The sequence below is a fragment of the Microtus oregoni genome, unplaced genomic scaffold (genome assembly GCF_018167655.1).
Source record: "Microtus oregoni isolate MIOR12 unplaced genomic scaffold, Mior012 000005F_ref0000423, whole genome shotgun sequence".
Classification (NCBI taxonomy): Eukaryota; Metazoa; Chordata; class Mammalia; order Rodentia; family Cricetidae; genus Microtus; species Microtus oregoni.
This window is the reverse complement of record NW_024543064.1, coordinates 51,662,790-51,689,226: the sequence shown is the minus strand read 5'-3', so window position 1 is coordinate 51,689,226 and position 26,437 is coordinate 51,662,790. Positions and strand designations below refer to the sequence as shown.

Below are 26,437 nucleotides of genomic sequence, written 5' to 3'. Positions count from 1 at the left end.
TAACAGATGAAAAACAAAACAAAACAAAATGAAGTGAAACTCCAGTGCTATGTAGAATGGTAAGTATCTTGGTGTTGCCCATTCTGCTGTAGATTCATGCCTCTTCCTGACAGGGCAGCAATCCTATCGCCCTTCTGAGCTTCCTTGTGAGGCAGTGTCTTTTCCAAGGTGAGATGGTCCTTTATTCATTTATTTTTATTACCACTATTGCTTAGCAGTCTTAGAAAATAAAGGGTTCAAATCAAAGATGAATGCAAATGGAATGGGTTTGGGGAGAGGTTAGCAAAAAAGGAAAGAGATACAGAAATTGATCACACATTTTGCCATTTTTATTTAATAAATAAGTTGCTATCTTTAATAAATAAAAATAGATTAGCCTCATGATTATAGCATACTTATGTGTTTTTGAACACCTATATTGAAAATCTATTCTCAAAATAGATCACGTTGTCAACGTTCAGTTTTGCTGTAGGCTAAAATGAATAGCAGATTAGAAAGAGTACATGATCGTACCTAGACACAGGCTGATTGACAGCTGCTAAAAACTGACTGGCAGTCATGAGGAGCAATGAAAACATCTACCAGAAAAATTAAGATAGTGTTACGCAGAATTACCAGTAAAACAACTTTAAAGCATAAATATTAAAACTGATGACTCTTCGTAAGAAATGCTTAATAATTTTATCTCAATGAGGACATGGTTTCAATCAGAAGTAAATACTTTTAGCTGGGTAGTGGAGGCAAACACCTTTAATCTCTGTTCTCGGGAGGCAGAGGCAGGCAGATCTCTGTGAGTTCGAGGACAGCCTGATCTACAAGAGCCAGTTCCAGAATGGCTAAGGCTGCTAACACAGAGAAACCCTATCTTGAAAAACAACAGCAACAACAACAAAAAGAAGAAAAAGAAGTATAGACATTTATTTCAATGTAAGTAAATAAACTACACTGTTTAGCAAGTGACAGACTAAGGGACTATTTATGCTAATAATGTCTCAAGAGCTTGGATGGTTGTTACAAGCTCCTGTTTCCCCATGTTTTGTGTTTTACATTATTACTTGGCTCAACCATCATTATCAATTACAAGGAAATTCTATGGGTTTCCAGTTAGCAAATTTAGTCCTATTTAAAGATGATCTCTTTGCAGCATGGGACTGGAGGGCCATGCTCTGTTCTTACAAACTCTCCTGCACTGCTGTCTTTAAGCTCCCATATCTCCTTTGATGCTAATCTTTTTCACTGACTTTTCTTGCCTACCGACTCCATAAGGAGTACCTTCTTCAGTATGCTTACATCCTCACTCTCCCATATGTTCTGGAGTAGTCTACAATGCTCCTAGGATGTCCCATCCATTTTGAAGGGTCTCAAATCATTATATAATTTCAGTCTTACTACGTAGACCAACAAGTTCAAAATTTGGTCCATCAGCCCATACTCTACTCCCTCACATTACTCCTGTTAGTTTCTTATTTTAGTGAATAGCTTTATCATTGAACACGTTGATGAATTTGGAGTTAGTTTTGGGCCACATTCAATGACACACCCAAACCTGCTTTATCGTTTGTACTGTCTCCATCCTCTCTGTTAGTGCCTTACTTGAAACATCATGGTTGCTTTCTGCTTTACTGGAACAGCTTCCCACAAGGCTCTCTTTCCTTCCAGTTTTGCTTGTTTGAAAAATTCTCTAAATTATATTAAAATGTTCCTCTAAAAGTTCAAATGTAATCATGTCATTTGAACATTTAACATGCTTTGGTGGTTACAAGGGTTTTATAGGATAAAATATAAACTCCTTGGAAAGACCCTTCATACATAGGCTCATACTTTTTATTCCATAGTTGACTGGAAGCTATTCCTTTAACTGGCCATGGTCTTCCCCAGTCCGCATTCAGGAGATAATTCACACTGTTCACTTGATCCAGATCATCATTTTATCTTCTCTTTCTTTGTTCTTGGTCAAACTTATATGTTGACAAGAAGCTCTCTGAACCACTTTCAGATAAGCCACACAAATGTCTAGTTCTGCGTTCAAGTTAATAGCTAACCCTAACTTTGTCACAAAATTTTGATGGTATTTGCTTTTTCTTAACTTTCTGGTGAACAAAAAATTTCAAATTATTGTTACTAGTGCCTAGCACACACAGTAATTAATGTATCCAAAAGTGAAAGTCAATTAAATAATATTGATCAGAAATATGATTATTGCATTGAAGGCAGAGAACAAGCCAGAAGTAGTTGAAATATTTGGACTGTTTTAGGACAGACATATAGAAACAATGAAATATGAAAAGGATGACTAAGAAACTGTAGAAGGTGGCGAGGGAATCTGACATGTTAGCGCACATTCAAAGGAGACTTTTAGAAGTTCTCCAAACGTGTTAAAATGAGACTACATGCTCAAGTCTGGACAGTCCTGGCGAATGTATTCCTTGCTCAGGAAATGGACAGGTATAGCGCAATGCCCACTCTATGTGCTATGTGCTACGGTAAGGTTCACAAGTCAGGCAAGGGGCTGGAGATTGAAACACACACACACATACATACATACATAGAGAGACACTGGTAACGCTAAGAATGCCCCAAGAATGCTCCTCTTTATTATGTTCCAGGGCAGCTTATATAGGGTCTCCTTGACTAATGGCCATGCCCTAACTTTCAGCTGCAAGCCCACCAGAAACCACTCCCCAGCCATCAGGAACTCCTGAGGGTCTCATGCTCAGAGTAGCTGCAAAACAAGTTGCTTGCTCAGAGCAGCTGCAAGCATAGGAAAACAAGTTGTTTACTCCAGCAGGCGGGGGGGGGGGGGTGGGGGGGGTGGGGGGTGGGGGTGGGGGTGGGGGTGGGGGTGGGGGGGTGGGGGGGTGGGGGGGTATCACAGGAAGTTCAGAGTCTGGGAGTTGGGAGTCCCCAACAGACAGGTGTGATAGCTAATCTCAATTGTCAACAAGATGAGATCTAAAGTAACCTGAAGGATGGGGCTCAGGGGATAACTGTTAAACTAGGTGGGATGACCTCCTCGTTGTGGTTAGCACAATTCCCTGAGTGGGATCCGTGACTGTCTAAAAAGAGGAAAGTGAGCTGCAAAAAAACTATTCATCATGATTCTTTATTTCGTGACCTTGGATGCAATGTAACCAGGTACCTCAAGTTCTTATTGCTTTAACTTACCTGCCACGATGGTCTGTACCCTCTAACTGTGAGCTTTCCTTGATTCTGCTAGGTATTTTTTACAGCAACAAGAAGAGTAGCTAAGTCAGTGGAACAGTTAATAAGGAATACAAGTGGATTCACGTTGCCTTTGCAATCTTGTCAAATCAGCATTATACCGAAGATGTGCCAGAGGGCAAGGTGAAGGAGATAAAGATGACTGACACCAAATTTGTTTAGAGGGTTTTTTTTTTTTTTTTTTGTCACTGGTCAAAATTCAATTGATGTGGGTCACAAGATCTGTAGATTATTTTCGACAATGTTTCGATTTCTTGGGAGCTACAAGCGGTCTGCAAATACTTTGAACTGAGATGACTTTGGGTACTTTATTCCCTCTTTATCCTTACTTTTGTTTGTTCTTCTGGTAAGGGGTAGTGTATAGCTGTCATGGACTACTTAAGAAAGTTCTCTCTTCTGCACTTTAAGAAAGTTAAGACTTACAGTTCCAAAACTTCAATGCTTCTAGTACAAGCATGGTCTTTCCATTCTGCTTTCAACCTAGGTCCGGGAGAAAGGAAGCTGTGGTGTGGCTGCACCTAGTTGCTTCCTGTATCAAATATCCCTTGGGCCCTAATTTGCTTCACATTCTGAGAAAACCGAATTCTATTTAACATGCCTCCCAGAACTGTATTAGTCTTTGAGTGAGTTCCAGATGTCTTAAGAGATGCCAGATGGCTCATGAAAGACAGACCAGCTTTAAGGAAAATACACCCCATTTCCTTGGATTTGAACCACAAAGTTAAGCTTTCAGGGCCAGCTATAGATGAGAACATTTAAAGACTGTTGATAGCCAAAGTTTAATGTTGTATCATCTGACCACAGGACAAAAACCTCAGAAAACTGATGTGTGTGTGTGTGTGTGTGTGTGTGTGTGTGTGTGTGTGTGTGTGTTATAGAATTTATTTAGGGCCTTGTGTATGAAGTTGTACACAAATACTTTCACATATTTAGTCTCATTTAATCTCCACAATAGTCAAAGGAGATGTTATTTGGAACCTATGTTTTCCAGATGAAAATCTGAGACCAAAATAGATTAAGTGAATGTGTTTTAATTTTCAAGTTATTTGTGTTATATTCTATGCATAAGGTCTGAGAACACAAGGCTTCACCGGTGGCATTACGTGGTTTCCAATCTAATAAAGAACTGTTGCTTCTTAGTTTATTCTTAGTCCACTCATGAATACAAAATAGGTAACTCATGAGGTTCAGACTGCCCTGCATTATTCTCTTTCTACTGAAACATGTTTGTGTGTACAGTACGCATATACACAAGTACATGCACATAGCGACATTAGCATAAACCTTGCTTTGCATGGCAACTGCATAAATGCAGTCTCAGAGAATGATAGCTTTTGTTTGGGAATGAGAACCCACCTGTACTGTGTTGTACCTTTGCTTTCTTAGTAAATATTAAAAACCACTTTGACTCCCTCAATTTTAACCCCTGCATGCCCAGAATGAAGGATATGTGACAATGTGTTTGATAGAAACTTTCTCCCTCTAATTTTCAACCTTTCCTAATGCTCCAATTTCTATCTTTTGAATACTGTTGTCAGTAAAATCTTCTGGATATCAACTATTTATTAAATTCTCTTTGCTCACCGGTTTCCAACCTTTTCTAAGCTTCAGATCTTGACTTTGCCCCTTGTTACTTGTGACCCAGGAATTAGTTCAACTGTCTTTTTCAAAATTCAGAATTAATTTCACTTATGAAGTGATAACACCAGTAACAACACATTTCATGATATTCAATATATTTCATGATATTGTGTAAGGAGTTAACTTGGTTGATGTTACAATGAGATCATGTCAGTTAAGCACTTAGCGCAGTGATTAGCACCTAGTAAGTATTAAACAGTGTGAAGCCGAGGCATTATCAGTGCGGTTATAGTAATAGCAGCAATCATCATCCCACCTCTATCCAATGCAGCTTTGAGAGATCAGTTTATTTGGCTACGGAAGATTCATGAATTAATACAGTTCTGGGTCCTCTTCCATGAAACACATCTGCACTGGTAATTACTGTCTCAGATCAGCATGCTGAGCTCTGTGCACCATAAATTACATCAACCCTAAAATATGGTGCTCCCAAGGCATGAGATGCCACATGCTGGCCCCTGTAGAAGCTGCGAGAGGATGTGAGAAATGAGTTTGGCCTTGAAAAGTACTTGTTTCCATTGTGAAGTATTATTTGGATATTATCATATTTTCTATTATTAACATTAAATATACACAATTTAAGTAATTGCTGGACCAATTCTGCACACTTCAAAAAAATCTCTTCTCTATTTTGTTTTTCTCTTCTCAAGCACACACACACAACAAAACAGTGGTGTGATGTAATTCACAGGGAAAATACAAATCATAGCTGTACCTTATTGTTAATATAAACTCAATGTTATGTAGTACTTCTGTTGACGCTTGACAAATCTAAAAGCTAATTTTGGTTACCTTGGACAGGGGAAGGCAGCCAGAGAATGACCGATCTTCTTTGCGAAGGCTTAGATTGAGGTTGTCTATGTTGACTCTGCCTTGGCACATTCTTAGGGCCATCTTCAAAATCTCCAGCAAGCTCTTATTCACTTCAGCCAGTAAGCCAGAACCTTGCGGGGGTGTGCTGCTTAGAGAGGCAAATCAAAGACTGTAAAAAAAAGTTGGCTTGCTAAATGTCTCTGTGTTTTCATGTTGTGTTTCTTGGTTCAATTTTTCCCTGGGATCCACATAAATGTTAGTAACGTGGACATGGGCTGCATGTGCAGTTTTCATAGATTGATACGTTTCTTTTTCACAGAAATGAGCTCTACAATTTCTTCTCATGGGGGAACAAACCAACCGGGCTACTACATAGACGTAGGCACCTAATTTTTCCTAGCTCTCTTTTCTCATTTGAGAGGAAAATGGCACCAAATAGTAAATGATATTCTTAACCTACTTAGTCATTCTGCTTTTAAATTCAGTTAATTACTAATAGCTGTCCAAACTACTGATTGCCACAAGCAAAGCCAAACAGATGCTGCCTTATTGTAATGGGTGATTTACACAGGAAACCCTCTATTGGGAAGATGTATTGCAAGGATTCTAACCTTCCTCTTTGTGTTGGGAAGACCTAGTGTTTGGGACTAACATTTACTTATAGTCTTACATGCAAATCTATAATTATTAAGATAGTCATGTCTGGCTATTGCTTCTTTAAATAACAGATGAATGGTACCAGTAGCTGGGCACTAAATGGATGGTCAGTAACCTCCCAGGACCATAATTTCATTGTCTATGGTACATGAAGGCTGGTTGCTCCTTACTTATATTTCCTATGGCTCATGGCTCCTAATAGCATAGCTGTTTCCTAAGCCACCCTTAGCTGGAGTATCCATGCACTAATATAATTTTTTGTAGATTATGATCCGGTAAGGAAGAGAATAGGCCTGTTCAATTTGGGGATTGAACTATATCCAGCAGAGTGTACTTGGCAAAGAAATTTGTAAAATTTATGAATCACACTTAAGGAGTGAACTATAGGAGGTATCATTGCAGCAAAGAGTGGGATCTACCTCTGGATAGAGACACACCATGTCTTCTCCCTTCAGAGTTAATCACCTAGCCAAGGGACCACCTTAAAAATGTCAAGGTCACAATAAGCCACGCTAAAGAGATGGAAAAAAAATTCTCCCCTTAATGAGACGATGTGCCTTTTCACTCTCTGTGCAGTCCATTACTGAGACAAAGCCATATTCACTTCCGCAAGTCTTTCCACAAGGCATAACTTGACTATCTTGTTTCTATTTCTTTCCTAAGAATGAATTTCATAACCCTGTGGGGTTCCATTTTCTCCAAAGCTCTCCCCAGCTATGTGGCTGCCTGCCTGTCACATGTCTGACCTCTTTGCTGGCTCAGTTCAGGTGTCACCGTGTCACGACTCCTCTCCTCCTCTTCTTTATCTCTGGTGTCTGGTGGGGCAGCTGCCAAGGTTTACATCTTGTCTGCCTTGGGGTTTTATTTCTAATAAAATTGTCTTTGAGCTTTCTTCTGAGTTCCTTCCTAAATTATTTTATTAATGAGACTAAGAACCCAAAGGGTAAACCGCAATTTGCCTGGTACATGTGACAACTGCAGTGGGACTTGCCAAAATTTCGAGAACAGAAGCAACTCCACGGCCTTGTCCAGGGATATTCATCCCCAGAGCTACAGCTTCTAATTATTAAGTAGCCTTATTTCTATCTGAAAGGAGAAATAATAAAAACCACCATGTATCAGGCACTGTTCTAAAGTGCTTATCCATTTATTTTATGTTATTTTATTTTACTTTTAGTTGTTTTATAACAGAATTTCACTTCATACCTCTGCCTGTTTTCAACTTACTGTGTAGAAAAGTCTGATGTGGAATTCAGAGTTATCCTCCTGCCTCTGTTACTTTTTTTTTTAAATTAACTTTCTGTGGTAGAATGGAATACAAAACTTTTTATTATGACAGTTTTGCAACATTTCTCATTATACTTTGTTCTCAGCTATCCTGTTACTAATGTCCCATGATTCTCTGCATACCTCTGACTGGTTCCCTTGAATCACCAAGAGTGTCCCCGCCTGAAATCTGCCTTCAGGCACATGAATTCCATTGTTCTTTTTTTCCCACCCCTTTAGCTCTCTCTCTCATCTTTCATGGTGTCTTTTTAGTTTTATGGCCTATATTTACACAAGAATAAATTTGTACACGCTCACACTCATGAAGACACTCATGCACACACACACAAGCACACATACAAACACTTTTAAATTTAAGGTAAATGATATTCAGAAAAGGGAAAACTTATGATATTTACTGATCTTGGCTTTATTACCAGTTAAAAATCAATGAAAGGAAGTTTATTTGCGTCTCTGTTTCCCACTGGACACTGAAAGCCCAGCAGAGGTGGCGAATTCTACAGTCACATAGTTATTCTGTAGTAAAGAAGTTAAGCCCAGGTTTTTGGCAATGAAGCCAATGTTCCTAACAACTGAACGCCCTCCCCATTCTTGGAAAACACAAACATTTCACACTTCATTCTGCTTCATGTCTAATATATCTCTCACATACACTTTGATTAAAAAAAGTTCTGTCATTTCTTTTGCTAGTAACTAAACAGAAACATAACTGATTTTTATATTTCAAAACTTTTGCCAATACCGATAATCTAGGACTTCGCTAATAAAACCTACTTCTAGCCTTATACTTTATAGGTGAGTTCTACACCCTACATGAGTCTTTCTCATTTTGTAATGAGATTTTTTTCTTTTTAAAACATAAACAAAAAGGCAGATATTTTTATATTAAGAAGTAAATAAAGTTAAGTTAAATTACTTTCTATGCTGAGAGGGAGAGAAATGAGAGTGAGGAGATATGGGGAGGGATGGAGAAAGGAGGAGAGGAAGGAGAGAGAGAGAGAGAGAGAGAGAGAGAGAGAGAGAGAGACTGAACACACAAGTCAAGCATTTGTAAACTGGGTTAATAAAATAAATATGCCTCTCCTATCCTTAAAGCTCCATCTAGAAGTCTGGGGCAATGGACTAAATGTTAGGTTCACAAATTCAAACTCTAAGCCATTGGCCATGAGGTTGGAGCCCTCAGGAAAGGGACTAATGCTGTTCTAGGAGAGGTTACAGGGTTTCTTTCAACTTTTTCCTACTGTATAAGGACAAGAAAGGAAGTGACATCTGAAAACGAAAACCTAAGCATCTTTCATCTTAAACTTGGAACTTTCAAAACTAACTAGCAACAGCACTTCAATCTACTATAGCAGTATGGTCTGAGATATGGAGGAACAATATGCCTACACAAAGGAAGAGAATACCTTTGTCTGTGCTGGCTTTGATTTGGAGTTTTCCTTGGGTTACGGTATAAAGCAGTTCCATTTTTCTGCAAATGATCTGAACTTGCCCCCTTTAAAAACTGAAGTAGCTCTCCATAATTCACCTGAAAATCAAATATTAGATAGAACATATTTACTTAATTTGCATTTAAGGGAAACGGAGCCAAGGTACTTGGAAAATGTTTACCATTGATATTTTTTAAAAAATCCTATGTAAACAATTCAGGCCCATAATTATTAGTGGCTTGGGTTAGATGGTCTTATCTGGACAACAAAACAGTACCTCCTCATTGTTACCTGGTTGTTGGGTATAACCCAACTTCTAAAATCCTGGGCAGCAACCTTATAACACACTATAAGTTTTTGAGTGTGCAATAACCATATATTCACTCAAATCCTAACTTGCAAGGCGTTTTTGGCCACTCTTATGCATGTTTACTTCACTCTGGCCTTGGTCAGAGCACACAACATCTGCACATACACTGCGCTTACATCATATCATGCAACCTTGGCCTTGTATGCTAGACTGCTGTGCGCTTGGAACTGCGGGGTTCCGACTGTGTGGAGAGTTTTCTGCTCATACAGAAATAGTGGACTTAATTATAGAAAACAGAGACTTTTAATATTTTTATACAATCATTCCTCAGAATATATCAAATTAGCATATTTTTGTATTATATTTTGTCAGAATGCTTAGTTTTCAAAGCTGATGTTTGAGTTCCTAACTTGAGTTTCATGAAAATGGATTCGATAAAGTTTGGCTTGGGATTAGGATAGGATTTTCAACTTCAGAAGTAGCCTTAAACAGGCTTCTGCAATTTTGAAGCACATATTTTTTTTTGTGTGATGAGGTATTCTTAGCACTGGTGACTATAAATATCAAAATGTTGTTCAATTGCAATCAAATAACATCTAAAAATGTTGAAGATGCTTTACATTCTGCAGTAATAAATATTCCTTTGAGACTCAATTCTTTGGTTGTGTATACGAATGTTGTGGTGTCCACATATATATACATGTTTATATATGTGGGCACATGTGTCTACTTGTGGAAGGCTGAGGGTAATGATGGGTGTCTCCCTTCATCATTCTTTGCCTTATGTATTGAGGCAGATTCTCTCACTTGAACCCAGAGCTTGCTGATTTGGTTAGTCTAGCTAACTGGTTTGCTCCAGGAATCCTGTCCTCCTCTCCCCTGGGCTAGGATGAGAGGCGGGATGTCACTCCTCTAGAGCATGAATGTGGGTGCTAGATTTCTGAACACTCATTCTTCAGGTATTCCTTTCTTATGTGGCAAGTGCTTTGCCTCCTGAGCCATCTCCCCAGCTCTAGAATTAGTTCTTTATAAATAATATAGAAATTCTATATAAGTAACTTATAAACAAATAAATAGCATTTACAAATAAGGAAGCTCGACAAAGCCTAAGGAATGGTATTGTTATATATTTATCTAAAATTATAACTAATACATGAAAATATACATGTGTTATACACCTTAAGTGAAGTTTTGCCACTTGGTCTGACAGTGTTTTCACAAGAGCCCAAGACGGTCAAAAGCAAAAATCACAGAATCAGGCATGCAAAACTTCAGTTTGGGTTTGTTGGTCTAGATAGTCCATGTGACTCCCTGAACAATATAGTCTATTGCTCTTGCCTTTAGGTGCTTCTCACAGGTTGAAAATAAGTCCCTATTCCCGAAGACTGCACGCTGCAAACATAGGACTTGGGAAATACATAGTGGATCTGAGTGAAAATCTTCCTTCCTGCAGTCTAGCTTTTACAGTATAAGAAAGGTCCAAGCAAGTCATCAAGGGAAGGAAGCAATCAATATTCCTATGCAGCTAAAATGTATATGTATCATACCTGCAGTGACCAGAATGGCAAGTTATTCAACATGGTGCAATGGCAACATCCATATCTTGATGGTAACTAACAGCTCTTTAATTGGATTTAAGGTCTACTGAACAGAAAGGAAATCATGCCTAGTACAAGAAATCTAGGTACTCAAGACTAGTGAGGTTATGGATCTTAGAGCTGTAGGGCTATCAGTTAATAGGCCAGAATAATTCCTAAATGTATTATAAACCATACCCTATAACCACAGATAAATTTAGCTTTCCTTCCATATCAAAGAAAATTCTCTTGGCAATAAATGGAGAGCATCAGAAGAAACTGCTATACCATAATGCAGAGATTAGCTGATAATGGAGATGCCAGTCCCCATGGATATATCTACAACACAACTCATATAAGGCTCAGAAAACATCACTGAAGAGAGGGCAGAAAGATTTTAAGAGTGAGAGAATTATGAAGTCTGCTGTGAGATTGTTGTCTCCTAGAAATGACAGGAAAATTTCATTCATGAGTATTAAATAATATGGCTGTTTAAATAATACCTGGTCAATGACAATACCAATAGACATGTTAACACAGAATAGGGGAATCTCACAGGATCCCACTGCTAGACAAAGAGCTACAGGCTGTTAGTGACTGTTAAGAGAGGAAGAATTACCCTCTCCTAGCAATGAGATGTCTAATTGGTTATCCAATGCAAAGTGGTCAACTCTGAAATTAACCATATAGACACAAGCAACAAAACCTGGTTCAGAAGTTGTATTTATGCATATTTATATGTGCAATAATAATCATAATAAAAGAAAAAGAGGCAATCAGTTTGAGTGGAGAATGGAGGGGAGTAATAATAGAAAGAAGTGATGTAACTATATTTTAATTTAAAAAAATAAATAAGGGGTTGAAGAGATGACTCAGTAACTAATAGGACTCGTTACTCTTACAGAAGACTTGAATTTGGTTCCCAGTAACCACATGCTGGTTCACAGCCATCTGGAACTCCAATTTTATGGCATCGGATGCTTTCTTCTGACTTCTATGGCCACCAGGCATACCATACATTAATGCATTCAGGCAAAATATGTACACACATAAAATAAATAAATAAATCTAAAAAGAAATAAGTAAATAACACATTTATCTCATTAGTATAGAAGCTTGCTTTCATCTTTTATAAATATTGATTTTTCTGTATGCCAAAAAATTATTTTTGAAAGCTCTTTGTGATCCATAACCAGTAAATGTTTGATTTGTATACCTATTTTATTTCTCTGTATATCTGAGGTAACAAAAACATTTCTTTGGCAAGAAATTGTCAGGGGTGATGAAGTTTTCAGAACCAGGGGCGAGCTTTGCAGCTAGTTCTGGCTAAGGCACTATGAAAAGAAATAAAGAAAACCATTTTTGGTCTAATAATTAAGCTTCTAGCATGAGATCCTTGGAAGTCTCACTTTTGCCCTTCGGGATCACAAGTGAAAGAATTCCTAAGTAACTGTTTCATCAGGATGGGTCCAGCAGCTCAAACAGTATTAGTGCCTACTATTGTAATGTACATTTAAAAACTAACAACTATCAGGACTTGGCAATGTACTCCCATTGATACAGTGCCTAATGAAACATAGCTCCTGCATCAAATAAAACCAGGCATGGTGGCAAATGCCTATAATCATAGCTCTTATAAGGTGGGGATAGAAGGATCGTAAACTCAAGGGCGTTTTCAGCTACATGGGTGCCTTCAGATGCCAGCCTGGGTTGCATCAGACAATGTTTAAAAAATCAACCAATGACCTTTGTTGTTTTAAACCACTGAGGACTTGGGGTTGTTATTGCTGAATAACAGTGTTTAGCCTCTTTTCCCCTCTCACATTGCAGGAATGGTTATTGTATATAATATGTGCTTATAAGTTTACATGCATTCGTATATTCTAGGGACAATAATTTATTGAGCTAGGTGATAAAAAGTCAAGATTACTTTCCAATATAGTAAGGGATTGAAGGATGGTCACTGTTTTCCACTCCTAAGACAGAGACCACCCAGAAACTGTGAATATTAGACCCTCCAGAGAAAAGAGGAACAGTTATGGAGAGAGTTGGGGAAAGTCTCATATGAGGTAGGTCTTAAGCCATAAAGTTGTATTAAACTCAAGTTCCATGTGGTTTGTGTCATGTATTATCAGCATACAGCTAAATAATTCTCATAAGGATAGAAAAAATTCAATTACAACAGCTGAGAGGAAAGAAATTTATTTCAGCATCTAAGCACTAGGTAAAACATCAGTGCTTTTCATTTGTCATATCATTAAATCATGATATGATACCAGTGAGACCTGATTTTTTTTTAGACAAAATCACTGAGGTACCAAGGACATTTAGTAGAACAGTCATGTGTCACAGAGTTGCAGCTGCTGGCATTTGGGTCAGTGATGGAGGAAGGGCATTGGTTAAAAAATAAACTGCTTGGCCCTCATAGGTTAGAACATAGGTGGGTGGAGTAAACAGAACAAAATGCTGGGAGGAAGAGGAAGTGAGCTCAGACTCAATAGCTCTGCTCTCTGGAGCAGACACAATAAAGCTCTGACCCAGGATGGACTTAGGCTAGAATCTTCCCGGTAAGCGCACCTTTGGGTGCTACACACACTATTAGAAATGGGCTAGTCCAGGTGCGAGAGTTAGCCGAGGAGAGGCTAGATATAATGGGTCAAGCAGTGTTTAAAAGAATATAATTTGTGTGTTGTTATTTCGGGTAAAGCTAGCCAGTGGTGGGAGCTGGGTGGCGGAATGCAGCCCACAGCTCCTTCAACAGGTCAGCACCCTGAGCTTCCTTTTTGAGGTGTAGTCTGTCTAAGACCCTGTGGTCAATGATACTTACTCAAGGTTTTCTCATTACTATCATTTCCATTTCAAGATATTTTACTGTAACTCTGTGATTTATCTATATTCCAACCATATTACAATCATACACAAGTGAGTTTATGCTCAATGCCCAAATATAGGCCATATCCAAAGCCACTATAATGAACTCATGTCTCAACTCCATTTCTGCCATTTATTCCTTGGACTCCAGTTTCCAAAATGGTAGTGATAAATTATATTTCAAATTATATTTCACTTCTGACCTCTAAGAGACTGTTAATGATACAAGAGAAGTCTTAGTCAAGCCCTCTGCTTTTACCTCGAGGCTTGCAGACCAAGTCACCTCACCATTGGACCCATCATCTTGAATCAGTACAGGCTTCATATGTTTAGAACAGATAGTGAAAGTTGAAACAAGAACTCTTTAAAGAGAAATTGAACATAACTGAGATCTCTAATTTTATTTCCTATTCTGGTGTTTTCTGATGAAGACTCCCATTCATGAATATGAATAAGTTTAAAAGTCCATATAAAAGACTATGTTCAAAGATGAAACTGGCTTCTTATTTTATTACCCTGTTGGGTTAAAGGCAGAGACATAAACACACACACACATACACACACACACACACACTACTCAGATCACATGATAGCCATACCATTTCAGGAGAATCCCTTCTAGAAAATCTTTGGCAGAGTAGCTTGACTGTTGGTAACTGTAGAGGGACTTCAAGCCTTAGGAAGAGGCGACTCAGCTGCGACTGGAGGAGAAACCCTGAAGAGATGGGATCCAGAGTCTTCAACTCTTTCAGAAGTTTGTCCCACAGACTGGAGCTCAATGGGTATGACTTGAGTTCTTTTCTGACCAACGTGAGGAGAAAAGCATCTTCTCTTGTCATAATACTTGGCCTTTGAACAATTTCCTAACACAAAAAAGGGCAGAAATGTGAGCAGAGCTCGGAGACAAGACCAGTAAAAGCCTAAGGAGGAAGCAGAAATCACTGGGGTAGGTGTCACAGATTGTCCTTGCAGGGCTGGTCTAGGACGAGACAAAATGGTACTTTCATTAGTTTATGGGGCCCCAGATCTCTTCCTTAGGAATGAAGAAAACAACCCTTCTGAGAATAAATGCACGGCCTCTTGAACACCTATCACTGTCTTGCACAATGAACACAAAAACATTTCATCTTGAATAAAAATTTCAAATAATACATTTTAATTACTTGTCAGATTGACAAGCTTAGTGCTAAGAGTAAAACAAAAGATGAAAGCTGAATCCAGATTGAGTTAACAGGACTGCAGGGGCCCTTGTGGGAAATTTGGAGCAAAGGAAGTTGAGGTCTATGGGTTTGCCTGTCAAGTCCCCAAGGAAGATTCCTTCCTATAAATCTGCTGAGCATGGGGATTATGACATCTGCCAGTCCATACTCAGACTTTCTAATTAATATTTCTAACGAAAATACACAACCAATGAGTAATGCTCATCATCCACACAGCTGTATAAAACAAGCCAATAATTTAGTATACACACCTCAGGCTGGCCAATTCTCTCCTTGGTTATATGTTCCAAAGAGCAGTCTCTAGATTTTCTTGTGGGGAGATAGTGCATATAGGATAGAGACTGGTCTCCAGTTGGTACAGAGCTGCAGTAGACGTTTGCCTCATGGGAAGTCTTAAAGAAACAAAGACAAATATGAGCAAAGAGCAGGAAAGCAGAGAGGAAAAAAAAACCAAGAGGGGGAACAGGAGTGAGCCAAGCAGCTCCTTTCAGCAAATTGAGGTTCTAAAGGGACTTCAGTCCACGCAAATATTGAGGTCCTAAATTTCCAGTGAAGAAGGCACGTGCTACACCAATGTCATCAGTAGACAATGAATACATGTTGAACAAAAATGTTAACAATATACTACTGTCTTATCTGAGAAAGAAAGGTGTCTTTGACAGACACACACAGAAATTAGGTAGAGTATGAGGTGTTTATAGGCAAATGTATGCTTTTTCTCAGAAATATAAGTCTCTGTAGGATGTTTTAATTAGAATGTTTATAAAGGGTGGCAAAGGTAATTATGAACATTGCCCAGAATGAAAGAAACTAAAAACGTTACTCTCTAAAGGTATTATTAAAGTTTATAACAAAATAACAATGGATTTAGGGTCAAGGTTAAAACATCATCTCCTTGTGCCATAGAATATGATGAATTATTGATTCTTTATAATATAATATATGTTCCATAAACTATTTAGCTGCTGCCTTTATGTCACTTTCATACTTTTAATTATTGACAAGCTAGTACCAGAATTCAGATACACAGGAACAATCCCTTCATCCAAATTTGGGGAAAATTCTTCAAGCTAACCAATAAGTTGTTTGTGCTGTCCTCCCTAATGATCCTGAGAAACTTCACAAACTTTGGCCTTTGTTTTCCCTTTAGTCTCCTTCATCCCCTTGAGTGAAGTTGGTATTTACCAACATGGCCTAAATCGGTCAGTGTAGCAACCTTTCCTAAATGTAGTCAAACTTTCTTTGTGGGACCACCAGCTCCCCAATAACTACATGGAGATTTAAGACTAATTGTGAGAGCTTGGCCTTTAGCTTAGGATTTTCCCCAACTAGGTCTTATATATTTAAAAATTTTGATTTTATTAATATACATTTTGTCATGTGGCTTGGTTACCTCTTCTCTGTACAATATGTCTGACTTGTTCCACATCTTGCTGGTCTAATCTGTGCACCTAGATTCCTTCTCCTCTTCCTCTCTCTCCCAGAAAATCTTGCTTAGCCTCTACTGCCTAACTACTGACCATTCAGTTCTTTATTAAACCAATCAGAAGGTGCCTTGGCAAAAATACATCTTCACAGTGTATGAAAAGATTATCCCATAACATTTCTCCCTTTTGTCTAAACAAAAAGAAAGGTTTTAACTCCAACACAATAAAAACTATATAAAATAAGAACAATTGTCTATTAAGAATTATTTTCATAGTGTCTAGTCCATCTGTATTTGGAAAATTCAGGGAAAATAATTTATTACTTATCATTTCTTGAAGAATTTACAGTTTTATACCTAAACCACTTTTTATCATAAGTTGTGTTACCAACATAAAATATCTTTTTAGACCTTAAAACATTTAAAAGTTTCCTTAGTCTCTGTCAGGCACTGTGATAAGCCCTAAAATGAACAGAGCAGAATAAGTTGTTTCTCTCATAACTTTCAAAGAGAGAGATGCACAGTAAAGAACCACACCAGTAATACAATAGAGGGTAGAAAAAGTCCTATTAGGAAAGCTCATAGATCCACCTAACAAGAACTTAGGAGACCAGGTCAACAGGCAATGGCACCTAAGTCTACTCTTGAAAAAGAAATTAGATTTTATAGGCTAACAACTTGGTAGGAATGGGAAGGGCAGCAGAAAGATGACAGAAAAAATGGAGGTGAATATAGAAAATGCTAACGGAATACACAGTGTACCAGCAAGAGGGAGAGATCTTTTCACAGTCTAATTTAACTTTTGGAACAAGCAAAAGATAAAGCTGCAGAGGGAGACGAAAGGGAGGTCATGAATTTCCTTTAGGACTTGCTAAATTCTGTGCTTTGTCCAAGGGCAATCATGAAATCCTGCTTTTAGATGGCAAAACAGTCTGCAATAACTTCAGTCAATGCTAGTTTTGTTACATTTGCCTGTAAGAATTATTAAAAATTAAGCTTAAGAATTTCACACACACTTATGTTTCCTTGGGGTTATTAGAAATGTTGGAAGTCAAACAAATCTTAAATATTGCTCTATATGTGTCTAATTCCATTCTTATGGATGTTCAATTTTTAAAGTTCTATTTATTGATGATGATATCTTTTCTCAGTGTGCATTTTTGACATCTGTGTCAAACATCAAATGGCTGTATTTATGTGCACTTACGTTTGTCTTTTGTTTTGCTCACTTGTTCACCTATCTTTTTTCTATGTTACTAACCTGCTGTTTTTATTCCTACAGCTTTTAATATATCCTGAAATCTGGACTTCTGGTACCTTCAGCATTGCTCTTTTTACTTAAAATTGCTTTGACTCTTCTGGGTATTTTGTAGCTCTAGATGCATTTTGGGATGATTTTTCTATTTCCGTGAAGAATGTTGTGGGAATATTGACTGAAAGTGCATTGATATTACAAATTTCTATGATAGAATGATCACTCTTATAACATCAATTCTACCAACGCATCTCATGGTGGGCATTTCTATTTCTGAGTGTCTTATTCAATCTCATTCTTCAAAGATTTAAAGTTCATTAAATCTCTTTGGTGGTATTTTGTAGCACTCTCCTTGGTTAGGGCTATTCTTAATGTTTTTGAGACTATTGTGAATGAGAGTGTGTAATTAGGAATGAGATCATGAACTTGAGAGGGTGGAGACTTGGAGAAAGACGGAAGGAGAGTGAGTTTGGGTCAGAATGAAGTATATCATGTATGAAGTTCCCAAAATATAAATTATTTTTTAAAATGAACAGCAAAAGAAAATTACAAAAGGACAAGAGAATTTTGTTTATAAGGTAAAATTTTATTTTAGTAAAAGAAAATAGAGAGAATTGGGTGAAGAAGTTTGAGTTTTGTATCAGAGAGATAGAGATTACCAATGAATTTTAAATGTTCGGAGGAGAAGCTAAAGCTGATAGGTTTTGAAGTTCTTCCTAAAAGTTGTGGCAAGCACAAACACACACATACACACACACACACACACACACACACACACACACACTATTTTATTAATATTCCTCTCATATATATAAACATTTTTTTGAGATTATACTTTTATTTTTTGAGATTATAATGTAACTATATCATTTGTCCTTTCCCTTTTCTCCTTCCAAGCCCACTCATGTATCTCTCCTTGCTCTTTCAAACACAGGGCCTCTTTTTAAAAGTTAGTTGATGTTATCTGTGCATAAATGTATATGTGTGTATATATATATATACACATATGTATAGTTTTAAGAATACATATATATTCTTTATATATATTAAACATCATAATATTATAATAAAAAATACACAGCACAATAAATGAAATCCCAATAAAGCCAAAATATAAGAGAAAAAAAGGCCTGAAACAAGTTTCTACTTTGGAGACAGTCCAGCCAATTCCAACTGGGATCAATTAAGTTTGTGTTAGTTCCCACCTAGAGATGTGAGTGCACATGGTGATTGTCATAAACCACCCACACATTAGGTCTTACACGACAACATTTCTTGTCATAACTGGCCAGTACAAAGGAGGAGTTTGCAACCAAAAACATCCAGTGGTGTGAAGATCTTTAAAATCTGTATAAGACAGAATGGGTCTCTAACTATATTCTTAACGGAAGAAAGGAAGGAAAGAGACACTGGAAAGGAATAATGTAAGGATCTCAGGGACTGGACATCAGATTATGGAGTGAGAAGACAAAAGTATGTCTAGATTCTTGCCGGTGCAACTGAAGGAGTGCAGCAGAGCCCATTTGAAATCAGGTCAGAGGAATCTGCTTTGACCATGAAGGACTGAGCTACAAATACACATGGAAGTTGGACATCCCCTTATATCTGTCTATTCACCTCTACAATGAAGATAAAATTATAGAGTTCTACTGTATAACTAAATGCCAAGTTTCCAACGGGGCTTTGAAGAGCACTGTTACAAACTGGCTGTGATAGCTATTAAAATGAAGGCGCTCACACTTTTATTTTCATACTGCCAGATGCTATGAGCACTCTAATTCATATTTTAAAATCATGTTACTGCCTTTGATGTTAGTCAAACGTTCTTTAAACAAATTTTTAGTAGAGAAATCAGAACTGATGTTTCTGAGAATCTCTCTCTCTCTCTCTCTCTCTCTCGTGTGTGTGTGTGTGTGTGTGTGTGTGTGTGTGTGTGTGTGTTTGAAACATTTTCAAAGGTTTATCTGTAGGAAGAAACAGATTAGTTCCATAATAATCCAATTCTCAACTTAGAAGACCTTTAAGATCTCTAAGCCTCATTCATGTGTGAGGTTAAGGTTTGTCCTGTTGATTTCTCGATGTCTTACTATTCCTAAGCATATAAAGTGTTATGTTCTTATAACATGTTAAGCTTTCCCTCTTATTAAGGCTATCCTTTGATCATCATCTGCTGTTTTCTGTTTGTTTGCCCTCCTTCCTGCAGTATCGGTTTTTATCAGTAACTTCTCTTTTGGAGCAAATTAGTCTGTCCAGATTGTGGGATCCATCCCCGGCTTATTTTTAGCTGTGTGTGAGTGATAACGATCTAGAAGTTGTTTTCATTGGTGTGCTTCTATAACTACAGCAGGATTCCATTTACCACTTAGTCAAGGTGGTAATGAGGGTTCCTGTACCAGGCAACTGTGGTTGCCATCTGGCAAGCCAGCATCACATGCCTGCCTGGCAGACAGAACCAATTAGTTAGTCCCCACACCTCCCAGGAGGCCTTGCTGTATTTGGTAACTGGTGTCCCACACTGAGCCTCTGACAAACCCATTATGAATCCTAAGTGGAGAGAGGAAGTCATTTTCCTTTGGTATCAGAGAACCAGCAAAGAATCCGAATCACGGAAGTCCATGAGCTGAACTGCTGATACAGCAAACTTCTTCCAGGTGGTAGTGATAAATGCATACTCCATGTCAGTGAGGAGCTGAAGGCAGGGGATGAACATCAAAATTAGAATTAGCTTGTTGCTACGAGGGCTTTGTTTGTGTTCAAGCAAAGGAGTAGATTCAGTCTGGGGACAACAGGGCCTAGAATCTGAGCTTGCATCATCTGGTTGACACTTCTCAGCCTTATGATACTGCCAAGGCAACTGACCTCATCTGTCAGTGCCCTTCTCCATGAACTAAAGAAGTAAGTGTTTCTGGCATCACTGGTGATTTGGGATAGAAATTAGTTAATATATGTAAAGATTTGACACATGGCTTCTAGCTTTAAATGTGAGGAAAGAGCCCTTACAGTTATGGAATAAGACACACTTTCTTCATGCAAATGGAAGAATCCTTGATGTGAAATTAATTGAACAGGAGAGCAAGGAATACATATAAAATGATTCTTACTCTGTGTTAACATATAGAGGGAGAAGAAAAAGAAAGCCGCCAGAACCAGCCTTCATCTTCTATCTTCTGTATGTTGCTGGGCAAGGGGAGAACCCTTTTCCAGACCAAGAACTCAGTCATGAGGAAACTCTGTGGAAGCACAGTCTACTTGGAAGAGAGGCACCATCACCAGTCTGAGGTGAATTCAGTCTTGAAAAAAGTGCTTTAAAGAGCAAGGGAAGTTTGTTATTCAAGATGTTGAAGGGAAGAGATGGAGACTGTAGAGTTAGATCACACATTCTTTGTTGGGGTTCAATACCACACTGATTTCCTATCCAGGCCCATAAAGTCCTCCTCACCCTACTTTGGCCTCCTTCTGACCTCTGACAGGAGGCTCCCGTACTACCTGCAGAAAGGTTGCCAGCTCTCACCCAGGGACACTTAGAGTGACAGAAGTGGGGACAGCTCCCCTGACTCTAAAGTCATTGAACTGAAGTTTCCATCAGTAAATCAGGACTGACGTGGATGATTCTTCAAGAAAGTCTTTTACTTTTGATAGCTTACAACTATAACTCTGACACTTCCTTTAAATTAGGTTTTAATTAAGATTATTTTATTATGGGGAAAAGGTATTTGGAAAACGTTGTCACTTGCGGGTCTCATCATGGATATTGGATCCTGTGACATACGTATTTGTGCGACAATATCCTTGCACTTTGTGTGTTTCTGAGGTGGGAAGTTAGGCTCAGAATGGAACCTGATGGTGGCCAGCAGCTGTGGAAAGTCATCAACCACTTTGTTTTTCTTGCCACTTGCGTCACTGTCATTACTGTTATTTCCCCGGGGTGCCAGCTCTGCCGGTGCTGGGCTGCTAAGTGTGAATGTTGCTGGAATCTCAGTGATGCTGAGTTGTGGGGGGACCTGGAGCCAGCTGTGGTTGGCCCTTGCCATCCAGAGGGCTGTTTGGTTCTTTGGTACATCAGATATGTTCTGTCTATGAAGTGTCACATAAAATCCCTGGGACTCTCGCTACTCTGCTTGTTCTTGGGGCTGAGAACACTCCTTGCATCAACGGGTCAAGAAGCAGGGAAATCTTGGAAACTAGTTATGAGCCTTCTTTTGCCTATGCAGCATTGATTTGAAGGTATATTTTTCTTCCGGAATGATGTTATTGTAGTTGAAATATAGTCCCAAAATGTATTTTTTTAATGTGGCATAAGCAAAGCCATGTGCCCACACTATGGTGGCTGTCTCAATGTATACTCCTAAGATTAAATAATGTGGAACCATTAAAGAAAAATGAAAATAAAAGCCACTGCTTTTCTATTTTAGGTTTTATTTTCTAATTATTTGTATTATGTTGCTTTCTAGCAATTATGTAGTACTTCATGATTAGGAAAATCAATTAAAATTTACAGAAAATCGAAGACTGAGGGTATAGCTCAATAGTATAGTGTTTATATCTAGCACGCACAGTGCCTGCGTTCCATCCTCAGCACCACATAAACCAGGCATGGTGGTACATGCCTGTAATATGAGCACTTAAGAAGGAAAGATGGGAGTATAAAGGGTTGAAATTAGTCCTCAGCTACAAGAGAGTTTGAAAACAGCTTGGGATACATTGGAACTTGTCTAGAAAGAGAGATGAGGGAGAAGAGAAGGAGCAAGAGGATATAGAGCAGAAGGGAGGATGAGCTAAGGAAGGAGGAGCAGGAACAAGGAGGAATAGGAAGAGCGGGGGGGGAGGGAGGCAGAAATGAATCAGGCACATTTCAAAGGTATACTTTTGAGTCGCTTCAACTTTGGGGTCTCGGGTTGTCATCTATTATAGTAATAGAAACAACGGTGGAACCTGCAGCAGGTAACGCAACACAAAAAACACATAAAAGATATTCCTGAAAGTACCTGTTTATAAACCATAGTCTTATTACCAAAGTCATTTTGGGGAGTGACAAAATAAATCAATCAATACTAGAATCAAAATTAGAGGAAAACTCATAGACTTTTAGATGTTCTTACAGTATTGTTTTAGTTTTGCTAATTCATTCTTCCCTGCCCTACGCAGACCATATAACTTCGAGGCCACATCTCAGGAAAGTCAATGGGATATACTGAATGGAGTCAAGATCTGAGTTTCAGCCTCAGATATACCACTGCCTTACTGGCCAAGTTACTTTCATAAATGGACTTTGTTGCTCAGCTGGAACCATTGGAATGCACTCTGAAATCCAGTGGTGGGCTGACAAGCACTCCAAATGTACAGTCTTTTGTCTGGATCTTATGCACAGAGGATTGGAATCCATAGGCATTCATTTCCTCATATGGAGAAAAACTAGCTAACATCCTAGTGGTTTTTAAAGGCCTATTAAAATTATAAGCTAAAAATATTTCTGTTTGAGTTTTATGCAGACTTTAATCAGTATTCTACTAAAATATCTGGCTGTCACTTAATGCTTGGCAGCATTGCAAGACGCCCACTCTATGTATCCATTTAATTGAAATTTCAGTAATTTTGGGAAATGGCATTTTGTTATCAATGAATCATTAGTTTCGTCTTGATTTGGATCCAGTTTTCAATTGGTGCTATATTTGGCTTTTAATTTCAAATTACTTATCATTTAGATTTATCCTTCTCAGGACAGCTTTTACGGATTGTTTGGATGGCTACTAACAGAGTCCAGTGATATGTATTTCCATCAAGACAGTTTGGGGAATTTTTTTTTTAAATTAAACATGGTTGCATGGGATTTTGAAAATTACTAATCTATTCTTGTAATGTGAAAGCAGACAGACTTTCTTTTTCCAACAGACTGGAACCTTACATGGTGTGCTGGTTACATTCTAGTCAACTTCACAAACTTTAGAGTCATCCAGGAAGAGGAAACTTCAATAGAGAAGATTCTTCTTTCAGATTGTCCTGTAGGCAAGTCTGTGAGGCATTTTGTTGATTAATGACTGATGTAGGAGTGCCCTGTCCAATTTGAATGGTGCTCCCCTTGGTCAGGTGATCCTGGGTTATATAAGAAAGTGGACTGAGGAAGCCACAGAGAGAACGCCAGTAAGCACCACCCCTCAGCAGTCATTGCTTCAGTTCCAGAAATCCAGATTCTTGCCTTCAGCTCTAGCCCTGACTTCTTTTTCTTCATGATTATTTATAAACTACATGGTAAAGCAAGCCCTTCCCCCCTCCCTAAGTTGCTTTTGATGATGCTGTTTTTCCACAGCAATAAAAAGCAAGCCAAGACACATGGCTGGTGACACTTATTTACTGTACTGATTACCAAGTATCAGTGAGTTTGCCACACATAAGTTAGGTTGACCAATTCAGTTCCGTATAGACAGATGTAATATATAACATTCCCTTGAGATTTATTTTAAATTGAAAAGTATCATTTATAATTTCTATTCTATAAAAATGTACTAATCTCTATTTGTATATGTTTGTGTGCATTTGTTTTTCTCTGTATCTTCCTAATGAATTACCAAGAAAAGCTTAGCTCTTTCTTGTTACTCACCCTGCCATCCAGGAATTTGTTCCTGGATGAGAATTTTTGGTTGTTCTCTGGTTTCTGACTGCTGCCTGGGTGCTTGCTGTCCTCCTTCTCAGCAGGGTTAGAAGTGATTTTCTGATCAGAAGGGTCGGAGGGTCCTGGCAGGTCTCTGCTCACCTGCCTTGAATAATCAGCCTGGGATTTCTGGAGTGTGGTTTGAGGTTCTGTCTTCGATTTTTCATTCTGATTGCTGTGAAGAGAGTTTGCACCTTGTCAGTCATAAGGAACACTCATCATGCACAACACTGGCATGAGAAACAGAAGGTGTTAGTCTGGAAGCGTGAACAGCAGTAGCAGCCCTGTGGGATGTGGTGGTTAGCGTGGCTGTCTATCTAAGCATCACGCACCAGAGAGAAACCATGCTACTCTTCTGAATAATCTGTTTATCTGCTCCAGAACACTTACTATAAGAAATGACAAAACTGAACAGTAACCATTAGCACATTGCTCTCTTATAAACCAAATAGGTGTGTCTAGCCTTTGCACCTGAAAAAGGAAGAAAATCAGAATGTGGTGCCAGGCCCAGGCCTGCTCTTTCTCTCCTCAGTTTTACCCAGAGACTTATTTTTCTCTCAATAATCCTCCAGATCATTTTAATGTTAATTAGAAAAAAATAATAAAAACTATAGGAATGATTTAAATATAGCTAATAAACAAAAAGTCAGCCTTGTCTAATAAAGAAGGATTTATGAATAAAAATAGCAAGATATCACTTAAATGTAGGAAATTTCTTTACAAATAAATTGAGAGCTGGCAAAATGGTTGACCTCTGATAACCTAAGTTCAATCCCCATGGCCCAGATGGTAGAAGAAAACTAATTCTCTCAAGTTGTTCCCTGATCTCCATTACAGTAATCCCTAACCCCCCACAGATGCAAATATGTAAATAATTGTAATAACTAAAATATTAAAAAATAAATTAAAATGTCAATGACTATAGAAACAGATACAGGTCTTAAAGTGGAGTCTTGTAGAGCATCCAAGGTTAAAGAGCTGAAACTTTCTAATACATAGACATATTCATATATATATATAATGAAAAATGCAAGACTTTAAAATTTTATTTAGTAATATATGGATATAATGAATACTTCTATTTTATGAAACCATTAGAACAGTTGTGAATAATTTTAATTACACAAATGTCCAATTATAAAGGAATAGAAATACCATTTCAACTATAAAAAAAATGTATTGTATACAATATGAAAGGACAGCAAGTCTAAAAAGTCTGCCAGAAGTTATCCAGTATCTCTGGGTAAGAAACCTGGGCTGTCGTCAGCTCTATGAAGTCACAGTCTGTCATGCTATGTTGTTTTTATGCTTTCTATATGAGAAAATATTACTTATCATCAGAAATGATTAATTTCAAGGTAGTTAGGCTTGGTGTCAAGAAACATTCCATAAACTGTAGTTGTTATTAAAAATGGAGATTTTCTTTAAAATATGAGTTATGTCTGAGCATGAAATATGTTTTTGTACTTATTCATCTGATCCAAGTTAAGCGATGGTCAGTTCTTTGAATAAATGTATAGATTTTGTAGTTATCTTTTTGTAATGGTGCATGAAATGAAAAAGAGTTTGGAGAGAACTCAGTTGGCATCTATGTAAAAGAATGGAGAAGATTTCTAAAAGATGAGTACAAAGAAATTCCTAGGGAGTCAGGGGAAAACCTAGGAGCATAAATTCAGCAGCAAAACAGAGAGCATGTTTCCAGAAACAGGCTCAGACAACATATTCAAATGCCAGTATATTCTGCAAAGTGACTCTAGTTTAGCCATATGGACACTGTCAGGAATCTTAGCAAAGGATGTAGGGGGAGGTGTTAAATGAGCTAGTGGAAGTGGACACTAGAATTGAGTGGGTGAAGGGAAGACAACAACAAGGAACCATAGACAGAAAGTATAAAGAATGGTGTAGAGAAGTCTACACGAGGGGAGGGTGGCAGTGACAGGCACATATCTGGGCTTTCAGACAACTTATTTCTACTGCTGCATTTAAGATTTTCACACATTGCAATACTAACATGAAGGAGAAGGTGTCACTAGAGAAGAGCAGTGAACCTGATAAAGTATGACGTTGTGACAGAAAGGCCCA

At 38.1% G+C, this 26,437-nt stretch overlaps 1 protein-coding gene across 1 annotated transcript in view; it reads right to left on the bottom strand.

The window, feature by feature from the left end:
• Nucleotides 1-26,437, bottom strand: part of CUNH1orf87 (chromosome unknown C1orf87 homolog) — a 63,790-nt gene that overhangs the window by 27,000 nt on the left and 10,353 nt on the right. The window contains exons 2-6 of the mRNA XM_041651160.1: nucleotides 24,305-24,530; nucleotides 15,280-15,420; nucleotides 14,408-14,671; nucleotides 9,027-9,148; nucleotides 5,656-5,821 (exon numbers count right to left, since the gene is read on the bottom strand). Coding sequence (XP_041507094.1) covers nucleotides 5,656-5,821; nucleotides 9,027-9,148; nucleotides 14,408-14,671; nucleotides 15,280-15,420; nucleotides 24,305-24,530 — 919 coding nt within the window. The remainder of the gene's footprint in view (nucleotides 1-5,655; nucleotides 5,822-9,026; nucleotides 9,149-14,407; nucleotides 14,672-15,279; nucleotides 15,421-24,304; nucleotides 24,531-26,437) is intronic.